Here is a 24,110-nt window from a genome sequence, read left to right as displayed (position 1 = left end):
ATAGAATATATATGCTGCTCTATGGGAGCAGCAGCCTGAGCTTGAGCTTAAATTCCTTCCCGTTTCTCCCAGCTCCCAAAAAACCCGATCTGCTGCTCGGGGAGATGATTGACAGCTGTCAGTCACGCCCTCCGAGGCGCAGCTCCTGCTGTTGCCAGGCTGATTCCCCACCTGGCTGCCTTCCCGCTAATCCTGTTTGGCAGGGAGCTAATTGGGATTTATCTGACAGCACCCAGAGCCTGCCGAGCGCTCAGCGCTTCCTCCCCGAGGCCAGCAGGAGGAGGAGGAGGAGGAGGAGGAGGAGGAGGAGGAGGGAGCCTGCGAAAGGCGCTCGCTCCTTCTCCCTTTCCCCATCGCCTCCCGCATTTTCCCCCGGCTAATTACCGGAGAGAGGAGCTGGGCGAGGAGGGGGGAAAGCGGGGATTTTAATTATTTCATTTAACACTTGGCAGGACCCAGCTTGACTCCCCGCTGAGCAGCGCCTGGAAATAAAGAGCTTTTAAAGGAATAAAGAGCTTTTAAAGGAATAAAGAGCTTTTAGAGGAATAAAGAGCTTTTAGAGGAATAAAGAGCTTTTAGAGGCTCTCGGCGGGAGAGGAGCGAGCGGGGGCGGGAGACGGGGCTGGCGTGTGCGGGGAGGGGTGGGGCCGGTAATTCACACCATTCCCAGGAAACATTCCCAAAACGCGCTCCCAATAAACGCCACCGCTCCCAGAGCGCTGGGTAAGCGCTGCCACTCCAGAAAAAGGGAATTTTCCCCATGAAACATTCCCAAAACACATTCCCAATAAACGCTGCCTCGTCTGAAAAACGGGATTTTCCCCATGGAACATTCCAAATAAACGCTGCCCCTCCTGGAGTGCTGGATAAACGCTGCCCCTTCTGAAAAAGGGAATTTTTTTCCCCCACTGAAGAACTTTGTCCAAGCAAATCCAAGACTGCGCCACACGGGTGGGCTCAGGGATGGAAAATCCCTGGAAAAGGGAGGAAGAAGCTCCCGAACGGATCCAGGTGCTCCTCTCCCAGCCCAGCAGAGCCCTCCCTGCTCTCCCTGTGCTGTCACAGCCCCGTCCCCAGTGGGACCCCACGAACCCCCCCAGCATCGGGGCTGCCTCGCCCCTAAACCCAGAGAAATCGCACGGAGTTCACACACAGAGCTCGGAGGGCCTGGAAGGACAAAACGCCATCCCAGAGGGAACCTGGGGAAGCACCTCGAGCCAAAGGCACACAATTCCTGCAATTCCTGCTGTTCCAGGGGCTCGGAGCATCCCCTCACCCCAGCCCTCCCCAAGCCGAGCTCACACAGAGCCGGGACCCCGTTCCCGGCTGGAACCGCAGCTCCAGAGGCTTTTCCTGAGCAAGGCAGCAAATCTGGGATGTCACAGCCTCGGCAGGGACAGCGGGAGAGGCGCTGGGGACAGCGGCCAGGGGAGGGGCAGGGCAGGGATGGGGACAATGCCCCGAGCGTGTCCCCTGTGCCCAACAGCAGCCAGGACAGAGCAGGGCGGTGCCGGGGACACCTCCCGATGCTGCCGTCCCCTGTCCCCTGTCCCGCCGCGATGCTCGGAGAGCGGAGCCCGGCACCGCCCGGAGGGGAAACTGCGCTCCTGAGCGGGCCCGCACCGCCACCTGCTGCCCTTAGCGAGACTGTCCTGACTTTACCGAGCCTGTCCTGACCTTACCGAGCCTCTCCTGCTGCCCTTAGCGAGCCTGTCCTGACTTTACCGAGCCTGTCCTGACTTTACCGAGCCTGTCCTGACCTTACCGAGCCTCTCCTGCTGCCCTTAGCGAGCCTGTCCTGACTTTACCGAGCCTGTCCTGACTTTACCGAGCCTGTCCTGACTTTACCGAGCCTGTCCTGGCTTTACCGAGCCTGTCCTGCTGCCCTTAGCGAGCCTGTCCTGACCTTACCGAGCCTCTCCTGCCCTTACCCAGCCTCTCCTGCCCTGACCGAGCCTCTCCTGCCCCTACCCAGCCTCTCCTGCCCTGCCCGAGCCCGTCCCGCCTCCAGGAGCTCCAGAAGGAGCGGGGCATAGCCCGGAGCAGCTCCAGAGACCCGCGCAGAGGAGGGGACACACAGGGGACGCACAGGGGACGCACGGGACCCTTCCCTCAGTTGCCCGTCGCACCCGGAGGGGTTCGAGGGCTGCACGGAGCACAGCCAGGGCACTGCCAGCACCCCAGCCCCTTTTCCAGCGGCTCGGGGAGAGGCAGGAGCAGCCAGCCCCGGCCCCAGCCGCAGCCCTGGCACAGGAACGCCTCGGGAAGCACCCGGGATCCGCGGGGAGCAGCAGCCAGCAGAGGATGCTGTGGGCTCGGGAACCGTCCCTGGGCTCCTCCCGCAGCCGCCCCGGGCTCGGTGTCCCCGTGTCCCCCCCGGGCAGCGGGGCTCGTTCCCAGCCCTCGGGATCGCTCCCGCCGGGATCAGGGAGGAAACGCGGCTTTATCCAGCTCCCCCCGCAGCTGGGGCTGCTTCCATCCCCTCAGCTCCCCTGGCAACGAGGGGCAGCTGAGCTGGCACAGCCTCGTCCCACCCACACCACCCCAAAATCTGCTTTGGGCTGGCAGTGATCCCGAAAGTCCTGGGGTGAGCAGAGAAGGGAAGAGGAGCAGCTCTAGCCCCAAATTTGGGGCAGTCCTGGTTCAATCCCTTCTCCTCAGCTCCTTTGGCACCCGAGGGCAGAGCTGGCACAGCTTTGTCCCACCCCACTCCAGAAAATGATCCCAAAGTTCTGGGGTGAGCACAGAAGTAGGAAGAGGAGCAGTTCCAGCCCCAAACCTGGGGCACCCCTGTTTCAAAACCTTCTCAGCTCCTTTGGCAGCCAAACCTTGTCCAGCCTGGCCCTGGGCACTTCCAGGGTTGTGCCAGCTCCTCTGGGCACCAGTGCCAGCGTTTACCACCCTCACTGTTAAATTTATTCTATTCATTCTATCGAATCTAAACCCCCCCTCCTCCAGCTTAAACACATCCCTGCTTCTCTTTCCTTTTCCCTAAAATTTCCCAAGGAATTCCTGCACACCTGGAGCTCCCCAGCTCAGCCAGGAATTCCCTGAATCTGAGCAATGCCCCAACCCCCCCACCCTGAGCAGCCCAGTGCTCCCAGTTTGCCCCAGTGCCAGCCCAGAGAGCCCTGCCCGCCCTCCCAGGCCGCTGGTGGAGGTGAGAGGCTGAGGATGGAGAGGAAGATGAGGCGAGCACGAGGATGGAGAGGAAGATGGAGACGAGGTGAGGAGCTCCCATTGCTCCAGCACATCCCAAGGGATGAGGATGACAGGGACTAAGCCAGCCAGGCTGATGGTGGATGGAGAAAATGGCAATTTTGGGGTTTTTTGGGTTTTTTTGGTGTGACAGCCCCACCACTTACCGGCCAGAAGCTTCCTATGTTCTTTAGAAAGCAGAGGAGGAGAAAAAGGAGAGAAGAAATCAGGTTAGAAGCAGGAAAAACAGGAGCAGCCCCCAAGCTTTCCTCCTCCCCAAGCCCCCTCTGCCACCTGCTAGGGAGGAACTGTCCCCAGGGGGACAAGGAGGGGACAGCAGGGAAATGTCCCACAGCTCATGGGAGCTGTGGTGGCATCTCAGGGGACACCAGGGGGACAGGGAGGGGACAGCAGGGCTGGCTGCTGGGGGTTTTGGGGACATTAACCCTGACAAGGAGGAACTGTCCCCAGGGGACACCAGGGGGACAGGGAGAGGACAGCAGGGCTGGCTGCTGGGGGTTTTGGGGACATTCCTGTTTGCTGGGGGGTGTCAGCTCTGTCACCTCGGGGACAGTGGCACAGTGCCCGGTGCCACATCAGGGCCACGCGCCAGGAGCTGTGCCTGGCACAGGAGCTGCTGCCACCACCCCTGGCACTCCCTGGTGTCCCCTGGCACGCCACCACACCCCTGAGGGCAGCCCGGATGTGCCCGGGACAGGTGACAGGGGACAGGTGACACGGGACAGGTGACACGGGACAATGACACGGGACAGGTGACACGGGACAATGACACGGGACAGGTGACACGGGACACGGGCCCAAGGCCAGCAGGGAGGAGCAGTGCCAGGGCCACACAGCCCCACTCCTGGGCATTCCCAAACTCCCCCAGCCCCGTCCCCCTGGGCTGCGGTGGCCCCAGGGCTCGGTGCTGGTGACAAAGCGTCAGTGCCACCTCCCGGTGTGAGCAGCTGGGAATGTCCTCCCCGGGATCCAGGGGAGTCAGGGCAGGGGGGAGACGGAGCTGCCTGGCCAGGAGCCCCCAGAGCTTCCCCAGGGAATGGGAACTGCAGCTCTGAGCACCGGGAGGGGACGGGAGGGACAAACCCCAAACCTGCCCTCAGGGTGGGAGAGCACCCGGAGAGAGGGGGAAATGGGGAAAAGGGTCAGGAGAGCTGCTGGGGCTGCCTCAGGGCAGGGAACGCGGCCCCACAAGGGTTAAAAGGGCCTTGGGTGCCCCTCGGCCATGCTGGACACTTGACCACGAGCCAAGGGTCACTCCTGGGGCCACCAGACCATTCCTGGGCTCAGCCACAGCCACCCACAGCTCCAGACAGACATCCCAGCCCCTTCCCACACAATTCCTGCCCTCCCCACGGCCCCTGTCCCCTGGGAGACCCCACAGCCACACTGGACACTTGACCACAAGCCAGACTGGACACTTGACCCCAAGATGACTCCAGACAATTCCTGTGCTCGGCCACATCCACCCAGAGCTCCAGACAGACATCCCAGCCCCTTCCCACACAACTCCCATCCAGAGCCCCCCCAGCCCAGCAGGGCTCCCACATCCCCCTCTGATTTCCAGAACAAGAGTGCCATTGAGCCCAGCCTGCCTCTCCTTTCAACCCCTGCAAAATTCCCCTGGAGTTTCGATTTTCCCCCTGCTGGAGCTGCAGCTCCGTGGGGCAGCTGTGAACACCGAGGAGAGAGGCAGAGAAGTTTGTTTTGGCCCAGGTTAAATAAATCCAAACCTGAAAGGAGGGCGGGAGGCCCTGTGCCAAGGCCAGGGGGAAGTTTCCTGTCGCAGACATCTTTTATGGAAAATCCTTTCCTTAGGATTTTCCCTCCTGAGAAGCTGAGAGGCCTCAGGAACAAAATGCAAACAATGGTTATCTGCTGCTGTGGGATGCAACAGGTGCAGCTGGGATTGGGCTCATGTGGATGTTTCTCATTAATGGCCAATCACAGCCCAGCTGGCTCGGACAGAGAGCTGAGCCATAAAACTTTGTTATCATTCTTTGCTATTCTATTCTTAGCCAGCCTTCTGGTGAAACCCTTTCTTCTATTCTTTTGGTATAGTTTTAATGTAATATATATCATAAAATAATAAATCAGCCTTGTGAACCATGGAGTCAGATCCTCGTCTGTTCCCCACCCCAAGAACCCCTGTGAGCACCGTCACAGCTTCCCTGGGCACAGGGAGCAGCCCTGGGGAGCGGGGCACGAGCGTGCTGGGCCATGGATGGGGCACAAAGCCCTTCCCCGCCCGTCCCTTCCCTCCCGAGGCACCCAGGACGTGCCTTTGACTCAGTGGCACTGCTGGGAAGCCACGTGTGGCCTGGCCGAGCCAGCCTGGGGCTGCTCCTGAGTCACTGCCGGGGGCAAAGCTCAGCCGGGCAAAGCTGCTCTGGGAAAGCCTGCACGGAGATGCCAGCCTGGAGAGGAGGCTCTGGAAGCGGCCTCAGCCCAGCCTCGGGCAGGGCACGGTGACTGTCATGGTGACTCTCATGGTGACTGTCATGGTGACTGTCATGGTGACTCTCACGGTGACTGTCACGGTGACTCTCATGGTGACTCTCATGGTTACTGTCACGGTGACTCTCATGGTGACTCTCATGGTGACTCTCACGGTGACTCTCATGGGATTGGGCAGCTGGCAGTGCCCAGAGCCAGCACAAGGGGCTGGGAAGGTCAGGACACCTCCAGCCACCGCTCTGGATTTGGAGCAGCCGCCTGATACTGACACTTCATAGGTGTTGATGATTATTCCTCTACATTTCCATCTACTGATGAGGCTCTAACTCTTCCCGTACATTCATTACAATCGACTTCCAATCCTTAGAATCTGCTTTAACTCCAGAGAAGAGTAATAAATGCAATCTTATTCATACTAATCCTATGGCTAACCCTAAGCATCCTCCTGACTTCACTAAAGTCTTGACTCGCCCAAATAACCCCTGACTCAGAAAAACCATCCCCATACGAGTGCAGATCCAACCCCTGGGATCTGCTCGACTCCTCCTCTCAATCTGCTTCTTCCTGGTAGCCATCCTCCTCCTCCTCCTCCTGGACTTGGAAATCTCCCTACTCCGAATGATGCCCAGGAGGGGAAGCAGCTGCTGCCTCCAGGGAATGGCATTGGGCACCTGGCAGTGCCCGGAGCCAGCACAAGGGGCTGCCAAAAAACCAGGACAGGCACAAACAGCTCCAGCAGCTTCATCTCGCAATCCCTCTGAGGGTTCCTCCCTTTCCCTCGAGCCTGGCAAGGGATTGAGGAATTTTCTGAAGTCTGAGGGCACGCTTTTGTTAATTAGGCACTAATTAGGCACGTTACAGCACATCAGCACCAAACACCGACCCTGCCTCTCTGCAGAGCTGGGATTTTGGGATTGGGAGAGGAGATTTTGGGACTGGGCGATGGGATGGGAGCTCAGGAGCAGCCCCAGAACCAGGATGGGAGCTCAGGAGCAGCCCCAGAGCCGGGATGGGAGCTCAGGAACATCCCCAGAACCAGGATGGGAGCTCAGGAACATCCCCAGAACCAGGATGGGAGCTCAGGAACATCCCCAGAACCAGAATGGGAGCTCAGGAACATCCCCAGAGCCACATCAGGACAGGGGGAGAGGAAGAGGCCGGCACTGCCCCACCTTCCTCCCTTCCCCAGCTCTGCAAGTCCCCGAAAGGCTGCCAGGATTGAAACCAGATGTGTAGGAAGTGTCTCATTAGCAGTAATTGCTTCGGGAGGATTTGAGGTTTCCCCTCTCTGCCATCACCACCAAAAACACTCGGAAGGAGCGGGACAAGGGGAAAAAACAACCCCTCAAGGCAGAGCCTGTGCTGCACAAACGTTTGGGGTGGAAGGCAGGGGAAGTTTATTCAGCCGGGGCTGGCAGCAGGCTGAGGGATCTGAAACCACCCCGGCAGATTAGGCTGGAAAAACTCCGCCTAAATCCCACTTTCCTGCCTCAGCAGGGCCAAATGAGCCGTGAAATGGGCTCAGAGCTCAGGCCCTGGCACCCTCCTGGCTTCCAGAGGGGGAAAACAGGCACGGGACACGGCAGGAGCTCCTTCCCAAAGTCTGGGACACTCCAGGAGCTCCTTCCCATGAGCTCTTTCCTCAGGAGCTCCTTCCCCACAGCCCAGGGCACTCCAGGGACGTGGCAGCAGCTCCAGGCATCCCTGGCCCATGCCTGGGTTCCAGGGTTTCTCCTGGGGTCACAGGGCTGCATCCAAGCACTCAGAGCAGGCAGGTCCTGGCAGGGACCGGGCTCAGAGCAGGGGGACCCAAAGCAAGACAGGATTCGGAGTTTCCTGGGGCCTGGATGGGATCCAAGCTCTTCCCAAGGCCCCGTGGCACCCAGGGCCAATCCTGCCCTGTGCTGCACGAGGTTCCCAGGCCAGGTGTGATTCTCCACCTGCTCCCTAAATCACCTCCTTGTTCTCGGGCTGAATTCCCACTGCTCCCCATGAAACCACCACAGAATCCCCAATTTACAGCACGGATCTCTCCACACCTCGCCCCACCAGTGCTGGATTTGATCCCTCCTCCCTCAGGGAGCAGAGCCACCCTGCAGTCCCCAGCTCTGGGTCCATGCCCAGCCCTGCTGAGGGGTCTGAGCACAGACAGAAAATCCCAGGAAGCAGCTCCCTGCATCCCAAATCCCACCAGAAGTGTCCCCATCTGTGTGTGGGGCTGTGCCTGTGTCTGTGTCCCCATCCTGTCCCCATCTGTGTGTGGGGCTGTGCCTGTCCCTGTGTCCCTGTGTCCCCACCTGTGTGTGGGGCTGTGGCTGTCCCTGTGTCCCCATGTCCTCACCTGTTGTCCCCTTTGCTGGGGACACCATGCCTGCCACCAGCCCCGGGTGGGGACAGAGCAATGGTGGCTCAAAGGAGGAGCTGCAGCCCCCTGGTTTTGGTGGAAGCAGCACAAGGGGGGCCAGCAGGGCTGTGGGGCTCCTCCGGGGGTGTCCCTGTCCCTGTCCCCAGCGCAGCCCCCGGCGCTGGCAGCACAAAGGGCGCCTGTGTTGGAGCCTGGCGCTGGTTTCTGGGCAGGCAGCCAGGGCTGGCAGCTCCCAGCAGAGCAATCAAAGCCCTGCTTGTGCTGCCGAGCCCCCCGAGCAGGGCTGGGGCACCCACGCAGGGAGGCAAGGCCACAGCAGCCTGCTGGGGACAGCCCTGCACACAGATGGGGACACGATGGGGACACAGGGACAGCCCTGCACACAGATGGGGACACAGGGACACGATGGGGACACAGGGACAGCCCTGCACACAGATGGGGACACGATGGGGACACAGGGACAGCCCTGCACACAGATGGGGACACAGGGACAGGATGGGGACATGGGGACAGGATGGGGACACAGGCACAGCCCTGCACACAGATGGGGACATGGGGACAGGATGGGGACACAGGGACAGCCCTGAACACAGATGGGGACACAGGGACAGGATGGGGACACAGGGACAGGATGGGGACACGAGCCAGCCTGAGGAAAGGCTGTGCCACGGGCACGGGAGGGCTCCAGGATCCCTAAAAACCCTTCCCTTCGCAGGTCAGGAACTGGGAATGGATCCAGGATGGATCCCTGCTCCACCATTCCAGCACGGACACCCCCAGATCCCTCCTGGGTCAGGGAATTCAGAATTCCCAGGGAATTCTGTGGGCCCACGTTCCCAGCCCACATTCCCAGCCCTTGGGCTCCAGGATCCCTAAAAACCCTTCCCAGGTCAGGAACTGGGAATGATGTCCCAGGCCAGGATTCATCCCTGTCCCCACCATTCCAGCACGGACACCCCCAGTCCCTCCTGCTGCTGGCACAGATCTGGTGATGCCAAAACCGGGCAGGAGCAGCTCCCGGCGGGAATTCTGCGCCCACATTCCCAGCACAGCCCCAGCCCCTTACCCCTGCCCCAGGCAATGCATCCCAACCTCCCTCCTCCCCAGCAGCAGAGCCTTTGAGTGTCCCCATTTCCCTGCAGTGTCCCCAAATGCCAGCTCCCCCCAGGAGTCCCACTGGCCTCTCCTGTTCCTTTGCTGCTTTAAAGTCGCTTTTCCGCCGCGCTGAATAATTGACGGGAACATGAAAATTTAAACTCTTTCAAGATTCCATTAAAATTCATTCCCTTCCCCTTTGGAGAATCGCCACTGCCAGAGTCCCGTGTAGGGCAGCTGCCTCCCTTCCCAGGATTCACCTCCGGAGCAAATTCCCTTGGAATTGGTTCATGGAGACCCCAAAACAGCATCCTGCATCCCCCGCCTCAGCCTGCCCACCCCAGCCCCTCCTGATGCCAGCAGCAATCCTGCAGCTCTGCCTCCCCCTGCCCACTGCGGAGCCTGCATTCCCAGGATGATGGATCCTGCATTTTCCAGAATTCCCAGGATGATGGGATCCTGCATTCCCAGGAGGATGGATCCAGCATTTCCCTGCATTCCCAGCATGGTGGGATCCTGCTGTGATCCAGGACTGCAGCCCCTCACTCTCTTCCTCACAGGAATTGTGGGCTGGGATTCCCAAAATCCCTCATTCCCAGCTATTCCTGTTCTGCATCCCATCTTCCCTGACCCTGAGGAATAACTGAGGAATAACCTCAGGAATAACCTCAGGAATAATCAAAGGAATAAACTCAGGAATAACTGAAGAATAATTTAAGGAATAATCTAAGGAATAACTGAGGATCACCCTGAGGAATAACCTAAGGAATGACCTGAGGAATACCCTAAAGAATAACCTGAGGAATAACCTGAGGAATAATCTCAGGAACAACTGAGAAATAATCTAAGGAATAAATTGAGGAATAACCTAAAGAATAATCTGAGGAATAACTGAGGAATGACCTGAGGAATGACCTGAGGAAACCATCATACATTAAAAAAAACCCAGTAAAAAATAAAGGCCAGAGCTGCTTTCAGTGCTCTTAAAATGCCACCAAGGCCATCAAACCCTTTTCTGGGAGCACCCTCTGCTTCCCAGCTGCTTCCCAGCCCCTTCCAGCCCTCCGGGGGCTGCTGGCCGGGCTCGGGTTTCGCAGGGAAGCTGGAGTTAATTAACGGTCACACCCTCGGGCAGAGCCCTCCCAATTTACCCCACTTGACCAAGTGACCCCGAGGATTTGGAGCAGGCTCCATAAATCCCAGGGCCACGTGGGGTTTGTTTTCCTGGAGGGAATTACAGGGAGTTCACACCTCCCTTTCCAGCACCAGGGCACTCCACCCTCGGCATCCCCGAGATTTTCATACCCACACTCCTGTAATGAGGAGAGAGGGGTTTTATCCTGTCCCCTCCGTGCCTCCTGCCCGAGGGAGATCCAGGGAAAAGGCAAATCCAAGGAATCCTCCCACCACAGAACCTCAGCAGCCACACAAACCACCCCTGTGTGGCTTTTCCTGCCCCACTTTCCATCCCAAAGAGAAGAGGAATGATGTTCTTACCTAATGAATAATCCACAATCCACCAGGGACGGGGCAGCACATGGAAAAAAAGAAAACACAGGGAAAAACAGTTTGATCAGATCCAGGGGAAAATCCTGCTCAGGAAAAGGGCCCAGCCCTGCTCCTGCCCGGGCATGGACAGGAGCTGGACCCTCACCCCAAAAATGCTGCAGCCCCTCCTCCCTCTAGAGCAGAGATCCCCCCCTAAAAAGGTGCAGAACCTCAGGGAAGAGATTTCCCCCAAAAAGCTCCAGCCCGCCCTGCAGAAATTCCCCCCCCAAAAAGCTGCACCCCCAGAGATTCACCCCAAAAATCTGCAGTGTCGTAGATCAAGGGCTCACCCAATACATCTGCAGCCCCCCAGGGTAAAGATTCACCCAAAAAACCCCTGCATTTTCCCCTAAAAATTCACCCCAAAAATCCTGCATTTTAACCCCAGAGATTCATGCCAAAAATCCTGCAATTTTCCTGAGAGATTCGCCCCAAAAAACCTGCATTTCCCCCCAGAGATTCACCCCAAAATTCCCACATTTTCCCCCAGAGATTCACCCCAAAATTCCCACATTTCCCCCCAGAGATTCACCCCAAAAAGCTGCAATTCCTCACAGAGATTCACCCAAAAAACCCCTGCAATTCCCCCCAGAATTCCCACATTTCCCCCAAGGCTGAGCCCCCAGAGCAGGGATCGCCCCAGCAGCTGCAGCCCCGAGGGGCAGGGAAGGGCTCCTGTCCCTGCCCGGGGGCAGCAGGGCCAGGCCCAGCGGAGCAGCTGCTGCCAGGGCCCCTGCCAGGGTTGCCGGGGCTGCCGGGCTCTGTTATCCACCAACAGCCTTTGAAGTCAGGGCCCAGGAATGTCCCCGTGCCAGGGAGGGAGGGACGGGGAGCCCAGAGCCAGCAGAGCCACCTGAGCATCCCGGGGCACATCCCCAGCGCGGGGACACGCAGCAGGGCCAGCGGGGACTCACGGAGCCACAGAGTCCACAGAATTCACAGAATCCACAAATTCACAGAATCAGAGAATTCACAGAATCCACAGAACTCACAGAACTCACAGAGTCACAGAATTCACAGAGTCCACAAATTCACAGAATCCATAGAACTCACAGAATCCACAGAATCACAGAATCCACAGAACTCACAGAGTCCACAGAATCACAGAATCCGGGAATTCACAGAATCCACAGAATCACAGAATCACAGAATCCATAGAACTCACAGAATCCACAGAACTCACAGAATCACAGAACTCACAGAATCCACAAAATCCACAGAACTCACAGAATCACAGAATCCACAGAATCACAGAATTCACAAATTCACAGAATCTACAGAATCCACAGAATCCCAGAATTCACAGAACTCACAGAATCACAGAATTCTCAGAATGAATTCACAGAATCCACAGATTTCCAGGCTGGAAGAGCCCTTCAAGACCATGGAGTCCAAGTCTCAACTGAACCCTGGCACCCAGAGCCACATCCAGGCTTTGTTAAACACCCCCAGGGATGGGGACTCCAGCACCTCCCTGGGCAGCCATTCCAGAACTTTATCCCCTTTCTGTAAAACACTTCATCACCTTTCTGTAAAACACTTTTCCCCAACATCCAGCCTGAATTTCCCCACTGGAGGGGAATGAGGAGTTCCCTGAGGAACTGAGGCCTGACCTTGTTATGGCGCAGCTGGAGCCACCCAGCAGAGCCAATTTTCCATTTTTCATCCATTTTTCATCCATTTTTTGTCCATTCTCCACCCATTCCAGGGCTGAGATGTGGTTTCCCCCCCTCTCTGGCCACACCACCCTCAGCCTGGATTGCAGCACCCTGAGCTCCCCCAGGCCATTCCCGGGTCACAGCTCCCTGGGCCACATTCCAGCCTTTTCCTGACAGGGCCACCCGCTGGGAGCCCTCTGGACAGACAGACAGACAGACAGACAGCTGGGACGTGTCCGTCCTGCAGACCATGGGGTCAGGCTTCTGAGCTCTCATGTTAAAAAATTCCCTTCTGGAAAAAGGAGCACAAGGCCCGGGCTGTGTGCGTGGGGAACGCAGGACTCTGGATTTGGAGCTGGGCCCTTCTCTTATCAACAGGACAGATGTGGTGGCCAGAGGGTCCCCAGGGTGCCCAGAGCAGCAGCTCCAGCCCCCTCTGCTCCTTCCTTCCACCCTCGGCCTGCTCTGGGATGGATTCCAGAGCTCCTCCGAAGGGTTCCCACGCCTGCAGGGGCTGGAATGGCCAAAATCCTCCCCTGGGGATGGAGCAAGGCTGTCAGCACTCAGCACAGGCCGTGGAAACACCAGGGCCCAGCGCTCCCCATGGGATGCTCCTGAGGAGGAGGAGGAGGAGGAGGATGAGGAGGGATAATGCAGCAGCAGGAATGTCACTCACCCTCCTAAAGGTTTCCTCCACTCCTCTTTTCCCCAGGGTGGAAAATGCCAGCCTGAAGGACCAAACGTCCATGGAAAAGGAGGATCTGGGCTGGGAATGTCCCCACCATCCACAGCCTCCCCATGCCAGAGCCTGAAACCCCAAACCCGGAGCAGGGACGTGGCTGGGGCAGCCTGGCAGCCCCAGGGAGCCAAGCACTCCCAGAAAAGGCTGGAAAAGGCTGGAAAAGTGCAGGGTCTGAGCAGGGCTGGGAGCAATGGAAAACCAGTTCCAGCTGGGATTTCAGTGCCTGGGAACTGGGGCTTCCACGAGCCACAGCAGCATGGAAGGGCCAGCTGCAGGCAGGAGAGGCTTTGGGATGCAGGGTTTAAAGGGAATTTGGCAGGGATGCTCAGTGTGGAGCGGAGCAAACCCCTCCCAAACCTCCCAGCAGTTTTTATCCATCACTCCCAAGTGGGAGAATCCTCTTGTGTCCAAAGGGATTTGGACATGGAATCCTGACAGGTTCCTGGTGCTGCATCCCCAAAAGAGATCCATGCCACTGCAGCAGCAGGGAAATTCCAGCTCCTTCTCCCTCCCCTGAGCAAATCCTGGGCAAGCAGAGCAGGAACCTGGGCCTGTCTGCCCAAGGCAGGAAAAAGAAGGCAGCAGGATTGGGATTAAAGCAGCTCTGGACTAAAAAATAGCCCTGCACCAAAAAAGTGTATCTGGACCCCAAAAACCAGCCCTGGACCCACAAAATCCAGCCCTGGACCCCAAAAACCAGCCCTGGCCCCAAACCCAGCCCAGCCCCCAGTGTTTTCCTGAGTGAGTGGGTGGGAAAATCCAGCCTTTGATGTTCCACTGAGCGGCTCCAGAACAAAGCTGGGCCACGGGAGATAAAAACACCAAACAAACCTCGCCACGGGACACATCCGGGAGATGGGGTGGGAAAGAATTCCCTGGCCATGGAGGGCACGGCTGCCCCAGCAGCGTGGAAAAACCACAGCACAGCTGCTTTCCTCTCCCAGCAAAGCAGGAGAGCCCCAAACCCAGGATGGTGGGAAAAACCATCCTGAAAAAGCTGCTCTGGGCAAGGCAGGTGCCTCCCCAGCGTTCCCTGTGCATCCCTTGGTGAGCTCTGGCATTGCCCAAATTCCCTGGAATTGAGGCACCACGGTGCCTTCCTGATATTGCCCCAACATCCCTGGAAAGTGCCCAAATTCCCTGGAATTGAGGTACCCATGGTGCCTTCCTGATATTGCCCCAACATCCCTGGAAAGTGCCCAAATTCCCTGGAGCAGGCAGCAGTGGCACCTCCCAAAAATTCCTTTTGCATCCCTTGAAATTGCCCAAATTCCCTGGAAATGAGGTACCCATGGTGCCTTCCTGATATTCCCCTAACTTCCCTGGAAATTGCCCAAATTCCCTGGAATTGAGGCACCAGTGGTGCCCCCCAGTATCCCACTTACACCCCTGGAAGTTCCCCAAATTCCATGGAAGAAGCACCAATGGGGCTCCTCAATATCCCCCTCACAATTCTGGAAATTGCCCAAATTTCCTGGAAGAGGCACCAGCAGTGCCTCCCTGATTTCCCTTCACACCCCTCGGCGAGCTCTGGCATTGCCCAAATTCCCTGGAATCGAGGAACCAGTGATAATCCTATTAATCCTCTCACACCCCTGGAAATTGCCCAAATTCCCTGGAGCAGGCAGTAGTGGCACCTCCCCAAAATTCCTCATGCATCCCCTGAAAATGCCCAAATTCCCTGGAATTGAGGCACCAGTGGTGCCTCCCCAGTATCCCACTCACATCCCTGGACGTTCCCTAAATTCCATGGAAGAGGCACCAATGGGGCTCCTCAATATCCCCCTCACAATTCTGGAAATTGCCCAAATTCCCTGCAAAAGGCACCAGTGGGGGTCCCCAGTATTCCCCTGGAAACCCCCCAAATTCCCCAGGACTGAGGCACCAATGATAATGATCCTCTCACACCCCTGGAAAGTGCCCAAATTCCCTGGAGCAGGCAGCAGTGGCACCTCCCCAAAATTCCTCCTGCATCCCTTGAAATTCCCCGAAGTCCCTGGAACGGAGGCACCAGTGGGGCTCCCCCGGAAAGCCCAAATTCCACTTACACCCCTGGAAATTGCCCAAATTCCCTGGAGTTTCTCCCAAGCCTGGCACTGCCCAGATTCCTGGGAAGTGCCCGGAGCTGTTGGCAGGGCCCCAAGGGGAGGCTGCCCTGGATCCCAGGGATGCATTGCTGGAATTCCAGGCGGGCAGGGCAGCATCCGTGCCAGGACAGGGCATGGGAACACGGCTCGGGCAGGGGGAACTGGGCACAGACTGGGCAGGGACTGGGCACGGACTGGGCAGGGGGAACTGGGCACGGACTGGGCAGTCCAGGGCTACTGGGCAGAGAGAAACTGGTCAGGCCAGAGCTACTGGGCAAAAACTGGTCAGGGCTACTGGGCAGAGAGTGACCAGTCCAGGGATGCTGGACAGAAAGAAACTGGTCAGGCCAGGGCTACTGGGCAGAGAGAAACTGGGCAGAGACTGGTCAGGGCTACTGGGCAGAGAGTGACCAGTCCAGAACTGGGCAGAGAGAAACTGGTCAGGGCTACTGGGCAGAGAGTGACCAGTCCAGGGATGCTGGACAGAGAGAAACTGGGCAGTGCAGGGCTCCTGGGCAGGGGGAATGGCCTGGCAGCCTCGGGAGCTGAGCCTGCAGGAAGTGCTGCAGGATGTCCCAGCCTCCCACTCCAGATTAAAATTCCACAGGAATTTGCTCAACAAATGGAGCCTCTCAGCTCCTGCCACCAGCCCGGGGACGTTTCACATTTCTGCCACAGGGAGGGAGGGAAGGGACCGTGGGGCTTGGGGGGGACAGGGATAGGGCAGGGCAGGGATCCTAAATAATCACCTGCCCATCATCCACCGACCCCAAAATCAGTGCCACCACCCAAAACCAGGACAACGCCCCTCAACCACCACCCCTGCCCATCCAGGGGCTGGGAACCCCACAAAAACCCCTAAAAAAACCCAAAAAACCCCCCCAGAACAGCCTCACCTTCCACACAGTGCTCCACCTCCTCCAGGTTGCGCAGGGTGATGCGCATCAGGCTGGAGCTGAACTGCCCGTTCAGGGGCTGGGAACCCCACAAACCTCCCACAAAAACTCCACAAAAAAACCCCAAAAAAACACCCAAAAAAACCTCACAAAACCCCACTAGGCCCTCACCTTCCACGCAGTGCTCCACCTCCTCCAGGTTGCGCAGGGTGATGCGCATCAGGCTGGAGTTGAGCATGAGCTCGTTGCGGTGCGCCGGCCACAGCGCCTGCGGCGCGGGGTTGACGAAGAAGATGCGCGTGTCCCCCGTGGCCACCTGGTTGTCGCAGATCAGGGGGTCCCCGAAGCCCCCGATCACCACCTTGTTGCCCCCGTCCAGCAGGATCTCGTGGGTGACGATGTCCTTGCCCTTCAGGTAGCGCCAGACCCGCACCTGCCACGGGGATGGGAGAGGGGAGAGGTCACCGCGTTGCTGTGGGTTGGGGCAGCCTGTTGTGCTCTCTGGGCTCCTCCTTCCTCTTCCTGGGTTCCTCTTTTCCTCCCTGGGCTCCTCTTTTCCCTCTCTGGACTCTCATTTTCCCTTCCTGAGCCATTATTTCCCCAACCTGGGATCCTATTTCCCCTCTCTGGGCTCCTCTTTCCCCTCCCTGGGCTCCTCTTTCCTCTTCCTGGGTTCCTCTTTTCCTCCCTGGGCTCCTCTTTTCCCTCTCTGGACTCTCATTTTCCCTTCCTGAGCTGTTCTTTCCCCTCCCTGGGATCCTCTTTCCCCTTCTTGGGTTCCTGTTTTCCTCCCTGGACTCCTCTTTCCTCTTCTGGGCTCCCATTTCCTCTCCCTGGACTCCTCTTTCCCCTCCCTGGTCTCTTCTTGCCCTTCCTGGACTCCTCTTTTCCCTTCCTGAGCCGTTCTTTCCCCTCTCTGGGCTCCCCTTTCCCCTCCCGGGCTCCTGGTGGCAAGGAACCGTTCCCAGTTTTCTGCCTGTGCTCCAGGTGTCCCCCCCAGACCCGAGGGGCTGTTCAGACCCAGAGATTTCTCCCCAGTGCCAAATTCCTCGCTGAGCTCACAGAGTTCAAACCAGGGGCTGAAACACAAATCCTGTGATCCCTGATCAACCTCGCAAATTTAATTTTTTTTTGTTTTGTTTTGGGGTTTTTTTTGGGGGGGGTTTATGGTTGGGTTTTTTTGGGTTCTTTTTTTTGGGGGGGGGGGAGTTTTGGTTTGGTTTTTTTGTTTGTTTGTTTGGGTGGGTTTTTTTGTTTGTTTGGTTGGTTTTTTTAGCCTGAGCTCCAGAATTTCAGCCCTGATGGAAAAGGCTTCAAAGCTCACACTGAGCCTGAGCCAAGCTCCCCCAGCGTGTCCCTGGCAGGCTGGAAGGACGGGAACGGGGTCATTCCCACATTCCCTGTGGCCACGGAGCCGCCTGCTCAGCCCCACCTGCCAAGCAGGAAAAGGGAATAAATTCAGCACAGATTCAGCGCTGCCTGTGCCCTGCAGGCACAAACCAAGGCGAAGAACGGAGCTGAGGAGTTCATCTCCCCCTGCTCTCCTCACACTTTCTCCTGCTGGTGAAACATTGGGAGCAGGACCTCAGGCTTGGGGGGTCTGAGCTCTGAGGCAGCGCAGCCGCCCAAGAAAAGCAATAAATTACCCCAATTATCATCCCAACAACTGCACCCTCCCTGCCCTGCTGCATACCTGAGCCGCGGGAGCAGCCCAGGTGCAGGCAGGGCTGGGACAGCTCCTCTGGGGCCGCACATGCCCCGGCTGCTCCCGGGCGTGGAGAGCTCAGCCACGGCTCCACTCTGCCCCATGCTCCAGCAGCAGAGCTGGGGCACCCGGGGCTGAGCCACCCCAAAGCTACAGCATTTACAGAGAAAATACAGAATGGTAAAAATAGGGTTATAAAAGTAGAATTTAAAAATAGGATTATAAAAGTAGAATTTAAAAATAGGATTATAAAAGTATAATTTAAAAATAGAATTATAAAAGTATAATTTAAAAATAGGATTATAAAAGTATAATTTAAAAATAGGATTTAAAAATATAATTTAAAAATAGGATTTAAAACTAGAATTATAAATATAGAATTTTCCATCTATTTTAAAATATATTTTAAGTATATTTTAATTAAATATATTTAAATATATTTTAAAATTTTAAATATAGAATTTTAAAATAGAAGTATAAAAATATAATTTAAAAATAGAATGATAAATATAGAATGATAAAAATAGAATTATAAAAACAGAATTATAAAAATAGAATTATCATAAAAACTAGAATTATTATAAAAACTAGAATTATCATAAAAACTAGAATTATTATAAAAACTAGAATTATTATAAAAATGTATTTTTACAAAAATGCCTTTTCATAAAAAATAAATGATAATGGAAAAATTCCTAGGTGGGATGTGTCCCTCCCTGCACATCCCAGATCCAAGCTGATGGGGAGGAACAGGGACGGGGCAAAGTTTTGCTGCCCCGAGGTCTCCATGGGATTTTCTCTCCTCTGTGGTCCTCCAGCACAAGCCCGGCTCCCAGCAGGGTGAACGGAGTGCTTAAACCCCAAATCCCACCGGAGAGGGCAGAAATCTCCCTGAAATTTGCTGAGGTTTAACTCAAGCAAACCCCACTCGCACTCATCCTCCTCCTCATCCTCCCCTGGAGCGAGGAAGGAGCAGGGCCTGCATTTCCATGGACATTTGGGACTGAGCGGGGCCTGAAAGGGACAGCTCTGGTTTCTGCTGGCTGGGAGCAGGGACAGCACCTGAGGGAACACCTGAAGGAACGGGCCAGGAGGGGTTTGGGATGGAGGGGTTCAGGATGAAGATATCTAGGTTGGAGAGGTTTGGGTCCAGGATGGAGAGGTTTATGTTCAGGATGGAGAGGTTTAGATTTCGGATGGAGAGGTTTAGATTTCGGATGGAGAGGTTTGGGTTCAGGGTGGAGAGGTTTAGGATTGAGAGAGGTTCAGGATGGAGAGGTTTGGGTTCAGGATGGAGAGGTTTGGGTTCAGGATGGAGAGGTTTGGGATGGAGACCAGGACATTTCCTTCCCCCAGAGGCTGCTGGGACACTGGAATTTCCCCAGTTGCCCCCAGGGATGCCCAGGTGGGATTTTCGCAGCGATACGAGCCCGATAAGAGCCCGATAAGAGCCCGAGGAGCCTCCCTGCCCTGACCCCACAGAAACCGCGGCACCCCCAGCACTCCCAGCCCCAGGGGCCAGCCCAGGTGAGCCTGGGGAGGGTGTGCAGGGCAGGAGGGCACAGCCCCGCTCCCAGCCAGCCCTGGGGAAGGTGTGCAGGGCACAGCCCCGCTCCCAGCCAGCCCAGGTGAGCCTGGGGAGGGTGTGCAGGGCACAGCCCCGCTCCCAGCCAGCCCTGGGGAAGGTGTTCAGGGCACAGCCCCGCTTGGGGAAGGTGCTCAGGGCACAGCCCCGCTCCCAGCCAGCCCAGGTGAGCCTGGGGAAGGTGCTCAGGGCACAGCCCCGCTCCCAGCCAGCCCCGCTGCCTCCCCAGCCGCTCCTCTGCCTCCCTGCCCGCAGTCAAGCCCAGACACCTTCCCCAGCCGCACCTCCTGCAGCCCCGGGGCAGGTGAGCGGCAAACCAGGGCAAAGACACAGCCAGACAAAGCAGGAAAAATAGGGAAAGAAAAAAAACCAACAAAACCACCCCTCCTCCAGCAGCAGAAAACACAGCCCGGGGCCGGCTCCGGCGTGCGGGGCATTTTCACAGCTCGGGGTTTGGGGTTTTGTTGGGTTTTTTTTTGGGTGGGGAAAAAGCCGAATTCTCCTGCAGCTCCGCAGCAGATGGGGACTGGCGGTAATTGGCGTGGCTGGGGCGCTCCGAGGCAGGGCACAGAAACATCAGAGTCCGGCGGCCTCCTCCCCGCCCTAATGAATGGGCGAGCGCGGCTCCGCAGCCCGGCCGTCACCTGCGGGGCATCCCCTTCATCAGGCGCCGCAATCAAGACTTTGTCACCGCTGACTCACCGGCGGCAGCGAGCACCGCCGAGAAAAGGAAGGGAGGGAGAAAAAATGGGGCCGGGACCTGCTGGGAGGAGGACACTGCCCTGGAGAGCTCTGTTCCTCCGGAGAGAGCAGAAAACGCCGAGTTTCAAGGGGGTTTTAAAGCTCCGCGGAGGCACAACTTTATCCAGGCACGGGTGTGTTTTAAAGGCAGGGGGAAAAGTTAAAACCCCAAAGATAAAAGGGGTTTCCAGCATGCCAGGGGGGTGCAGGCCATAGGAAGGAAGGGGACCACCTGTACAGAACATTCCTGAAGGAAAAGGCCGGGAAATGCCGGGACTGGTTGTGTAAAGCCAGGTGGGAAGTTGGAGCAAAGTCCCCTCTGGAGGAGCTGTCACCCGGGAGGGGAAGCACCAAAACGGGTCAGCAGGAAACTGTGGGAATTTTGGGAGATAAAAGCCAGAACCAGCTCTGCTTCCACGAATTCTTGGGAGATTAGAGCCAGGATCAGCTCTGCTTCCACGAAATTTTGGGGAGTTTGGGAGAGAAAAGCCAGGATCAGCTTTGCTTCCACGAAATTTTGGGAATTTTGGGAGATAAAAGCCAGGATCAGCTCTGCTTCCACGAATCTTTGGGAATTTTGGGAGATAAAAGTCACTCTCAGCTCTGCTTCCAATCCTTCCCCCTCCCCTTTTTTGTCCCTCCCTGTGCCTTTTCCCTGCCCCTTCCCCAGGACCCAGCAATTCCCACAAAACCCCCCCAAAATCTGTGCTCCATTGTCCCGAACAGGATCCACATCCTCTTCCACACTTCCTAGGGCCCCCACAGAACCTGGATTTACCCTATAAATAGCAGCTGCCTCGCTAACCATGGGGACAGCCCAGAAAAAGGCGCTTCAGGGGGCAGGAAGGGACAATGCCAGCAGCAGCAGCAGCTTTGGGCAGGACTCAGAAACAGCACTCAGGAGTGCCAAATCCCTCGGGAAAAGGGCACGGCAGCCACTTCTTGGGAATTCTGTCAGCCCGTTCCTCCTGCCCCCAGCTCCCCTGGCAGCCCAGGCACGGCTGGCAGCTATTCCGGGGTGTTTGTCTAACATCAACTTCACATTTCTCCTCCCGCTGCTTATCTGGTGCTTATCTGCCTCTATCGAAGCGCTCAGCTGGGAGGGTTTGGGAAGAACAATGCCCCAAGCACGGAATTCACGGATCCCCACGCGCTGCTGCCTCAGGACCACCCAGCTCCAGCCAAACTGGGATTTTTGGGTGTGGGAGCTCCCCACACTCTGCCTTTCCTCTGCAGATAAGGAAGAGGCTGACAGGAGATAACGGAGGGGGCTCCGAGGGCAGGACAGGAGGAATTGGGGCAGGAATTTCCTCAGCACAAGATCCTGGATTTCTCCCAGCTGCCCCGAGGGCAGTGCAAGGACAGCAGGAGCCAGGGGTCAGGTTTAATCCCGAGCTGCTGCTGCTGGAATTTAGGTTAAAAACAAAACAAAAACAAACCAAAACAAACTGCAGGCATGGCAAATGCACACAGTTCCCATTCCAAGACTTGGGAAGATGCGAGGAGGGCAATGAGCCAAGAGCTGCTGCAAAGCTGCACATCCCGAGTCACTGCAGTGACAGGAGATTCATCTGCTCCCAGCTCCTCGGGACACCCCAAATCCCATTCCAAAGCTGCTTTTCCCTGCAAAGACACCACGGAATGCCACTAAAAATGGCACAGGAAGGGCTGATGGGCAGGGAAAGGGACAGGGAGTTGCTGTCCTGTGAAAATTCCCGAATGTCACAGCACTGCCACAACGGGATGGGATGGGATGGGATGGGATGGGATGGGATGGGATGGGATGGGGTGAAAGCTTTCCTGCTTTCACTTTCACACGACTCCAAGGCTGGAATGATCTCTCAGGAACCTGTCCTGGCCCTTCTGTGCTCTTTGGAGAGCAGGAACGGGCAGGAGCAAAATCCCAAACTCCAGAGCAAGCAGCACAAACCTCACCCTGCTCAGGGAGAGGCAGGGAAGAGATTCCCTTCCCAGTGTGAGGAACTCAGATTGTGCTTCCCAGAACGGCACCACAGGCAGCCCATCCCACTGCTGGCTGCTCCAGCTGGGGCTGGATTGCACCTTGCAAAGGCAGAGCTGCTTCTCCCATCCCAGCTTTTCCTTATCCCAGCTTTTCCTTATCCCAGCTTCTCCCCCATCCCAGCTTTTCCTTATCCCAGCTTTTCCTTATCCCAGCTTTCCCCATCTCACCTTTTCCTTATGCCAGCTTCTCCCCCATCCCAGCTTTTCCTTATCCCATCTTTTCCTTATCCCAGCTTCTCCCCCATCCCACCTTCTCCCCCATCCCAGCTTTTCCCCCATCCCAGCTTTTCCTTATCCCAGCTTCTCCCATTCCAGCTTTTCCTTATCCCAGCTTTCCCCATCCCAGCCTCCTGCCCTGCTGCTGCAGGATGATTTTCCTGCCAGGCAGACTCACTGCGAGTCTGCAGCGGGGAGAAAAATGGGTTCATTTCTCACCCTGGCACTTCTGCCTCGCCACCAGCGCCCCTGGGCCACCTCCCGTGGCCACCTCGCTCCGGCCTCAGGTGGCCACATCCATCTGAGCCCCAGCGCGGGCACAGCTCATTAATGCTCGGCGCAGCACCCAGGATGTGCCAGACACGCTGCAAACAGACGGTGCCGGGGGGGCTGCGAGCTGCAGATGGGTCGGGGGGCGCTGGCAGCGGGCAGGGGCTGGGGGATGCTCGGGGGATGCTCCAGAGCTCCGCAGGGAGAGTTCTGCGAAGGGAAAGTTCAAATTCTTCTCCTCCACCAAAGCATCGCCCCCGGCCCCGTAAAATCGGGGTTTTCAGGAGGAAAAGGGGAGTGAGGAGAAAAGGGAAAGGCAAGGGAGGAGCGTGTCCTTGCAAGCGAGATTCCTGCCCTGGCAAGGGTTAAGGCATCCGGCACGTTTTCTGTCAAGCGGGCGGATGGGATTTCAGGTTGCTCGGGACTCCAGCGTCTCTCCGCTTCGGGGGGAGATAAAAACCCCCAGAGCCCGAGGCCAGGTTGGTGGTTAAACAATAGCTCGGGCTGCAGGAAAACTCGAGATGCTGCTAAAGTCAACAGGAGAGGCTCCCAGCACCTCGCGGAAAGTTGGGAGGCAGCTCCGCATCGCGCCAGAGCCAAAGAGGGAAATGCCCATAAAAAGCAACCTCTGGAGATCCCCCCCACCCCCCCGGCCACACGGTAGCTGGAACCTCTCACAGCTTAAAAAAGAAAAAAGCCCCGATTCCAGCCCAAACCGCACGCGGGGCGAAAGTTCTACCTTGCACGAGTAGGTGTGGTGCACCGGGTCCACGTTCATGATCTCCTCCACCGTGCCCGTCAGCACCACGTTGGCCTCCTCCTCGCGGCGCTCCAGCTCCCGCTCGGGGCAGCCGGCCCGGGCCGGCCGTGCCAGCGGTGCCAGCAGCGCCAGCAGCGCCAGCAGCGTCGGTGCCAGCCGCGGCCCCATGGCGGTGGCGGTGCCGCCGGGCCCGGCAGACAAAGCGGCCCCGCTCGCAGGCAGCGCTGGCGCAGCAGCCGAAAGGGCCACTTTTGTTCCAGGGAGGTGAAAAGGAGGAAAGAAAGAGAGGGGAGGGAGGGAAAGGGAGGCAGCGAGGGGAGGGGAGAAGGAGGAAAATCCCAGGAGGAGGAGGAGGAGGAGGAGGAGATCTGGAAGGCGCTCGGCGCTCGCTGCCGTGGCCCGGGAAGAAAGCGCGCAGATTTGCATGCAATCTGAATTGCTGATAAGGAGGGAGCGGGGGTTAGGGGGGAGAGAGGAGGGAGGAAGGGAGAAAGGAAGGGAGGAAGGCAGCGCGGCCGCCCGCCCTGCTGGCAGCGCTCGGTGCGAACGCCGCCCCCAGGAAAGGGAGCCGCGGTTAATGGATAATCAGCGCCGCAACGTGAGGAGACTTTTAAAGGTGTAGGGACCGCAGCCGGCCCCGCCACCCCCTCGCCGTGAGGGGCAGCTGTCCCCAGCCCTGGCCCGGGGTGTCCCTGGCTCCGTCCCGCACCCCCGAGATGCCCCAGGTGGGGGTTTGTCCCTCCCTGT

The 24,110-nt window shown here is 57.4% G+C and overlaps 1 protein-coding gene across 7 annotated transcripts in view; it reads right to left on the bottom strand.

Moving 5' to 3' along the window:
• Positions 1-23,908, bottom strand: part of AGRN (agrin) — a 70,618-nt gene extending 46,710 nt beyond the window's left edge. For 4 of the 7 annotated variants that reach the window (XM_071449352.1, XM_071449354.1, XM_071449358.1 and 1 more), the window contains exons 1-3: positions 23,343-23,908; positions 16,236-16,497; positions 3,366-3,386 (exon numbers count right to left, since the gene is read on the bottom strand). In XM_071449352.1, coding sequence (XP_071305453.1) covers positions 3,366-3,386; positions 16,236-16,497; positions 23,343-23,789 — 730 coding nt within the window. In that variant the 5' untranslated portion in view covers positions 23,790-23,908. The remainder of the gene's footprint in view (positions 1-3,365; positions 3,387-16,235; positions 16,498-23,342) is intronic. The other 3 variants (XM_071449355.1, XM_071449360.1, XM_071449356.1) reach the window with 2 other exon arrangements.
• Positions 23,909-24,110: the final 202 nt, after the last annotated feature.

Source organism: Agelaius tricolor, unplaced genomic scaffold, assembly GCF_023055355.1.
Source record: "Agelaius tricolor isolate 1412-34295 unplaced genomic scaffold, bAgeTri1.0.p SCAF_28, whole genome shotgun sequence".
NCBI lineage: Eukaryota > Metazoa > Chordata > Aves > Passeriformes > Icteridae > Agelaius > Agelaius tricolor.
The sequence above is the reverse complement of the archived record's forward strand: the minus strand, read 5'-3'. Positions and strand labels throughout refer to the sequence as shown.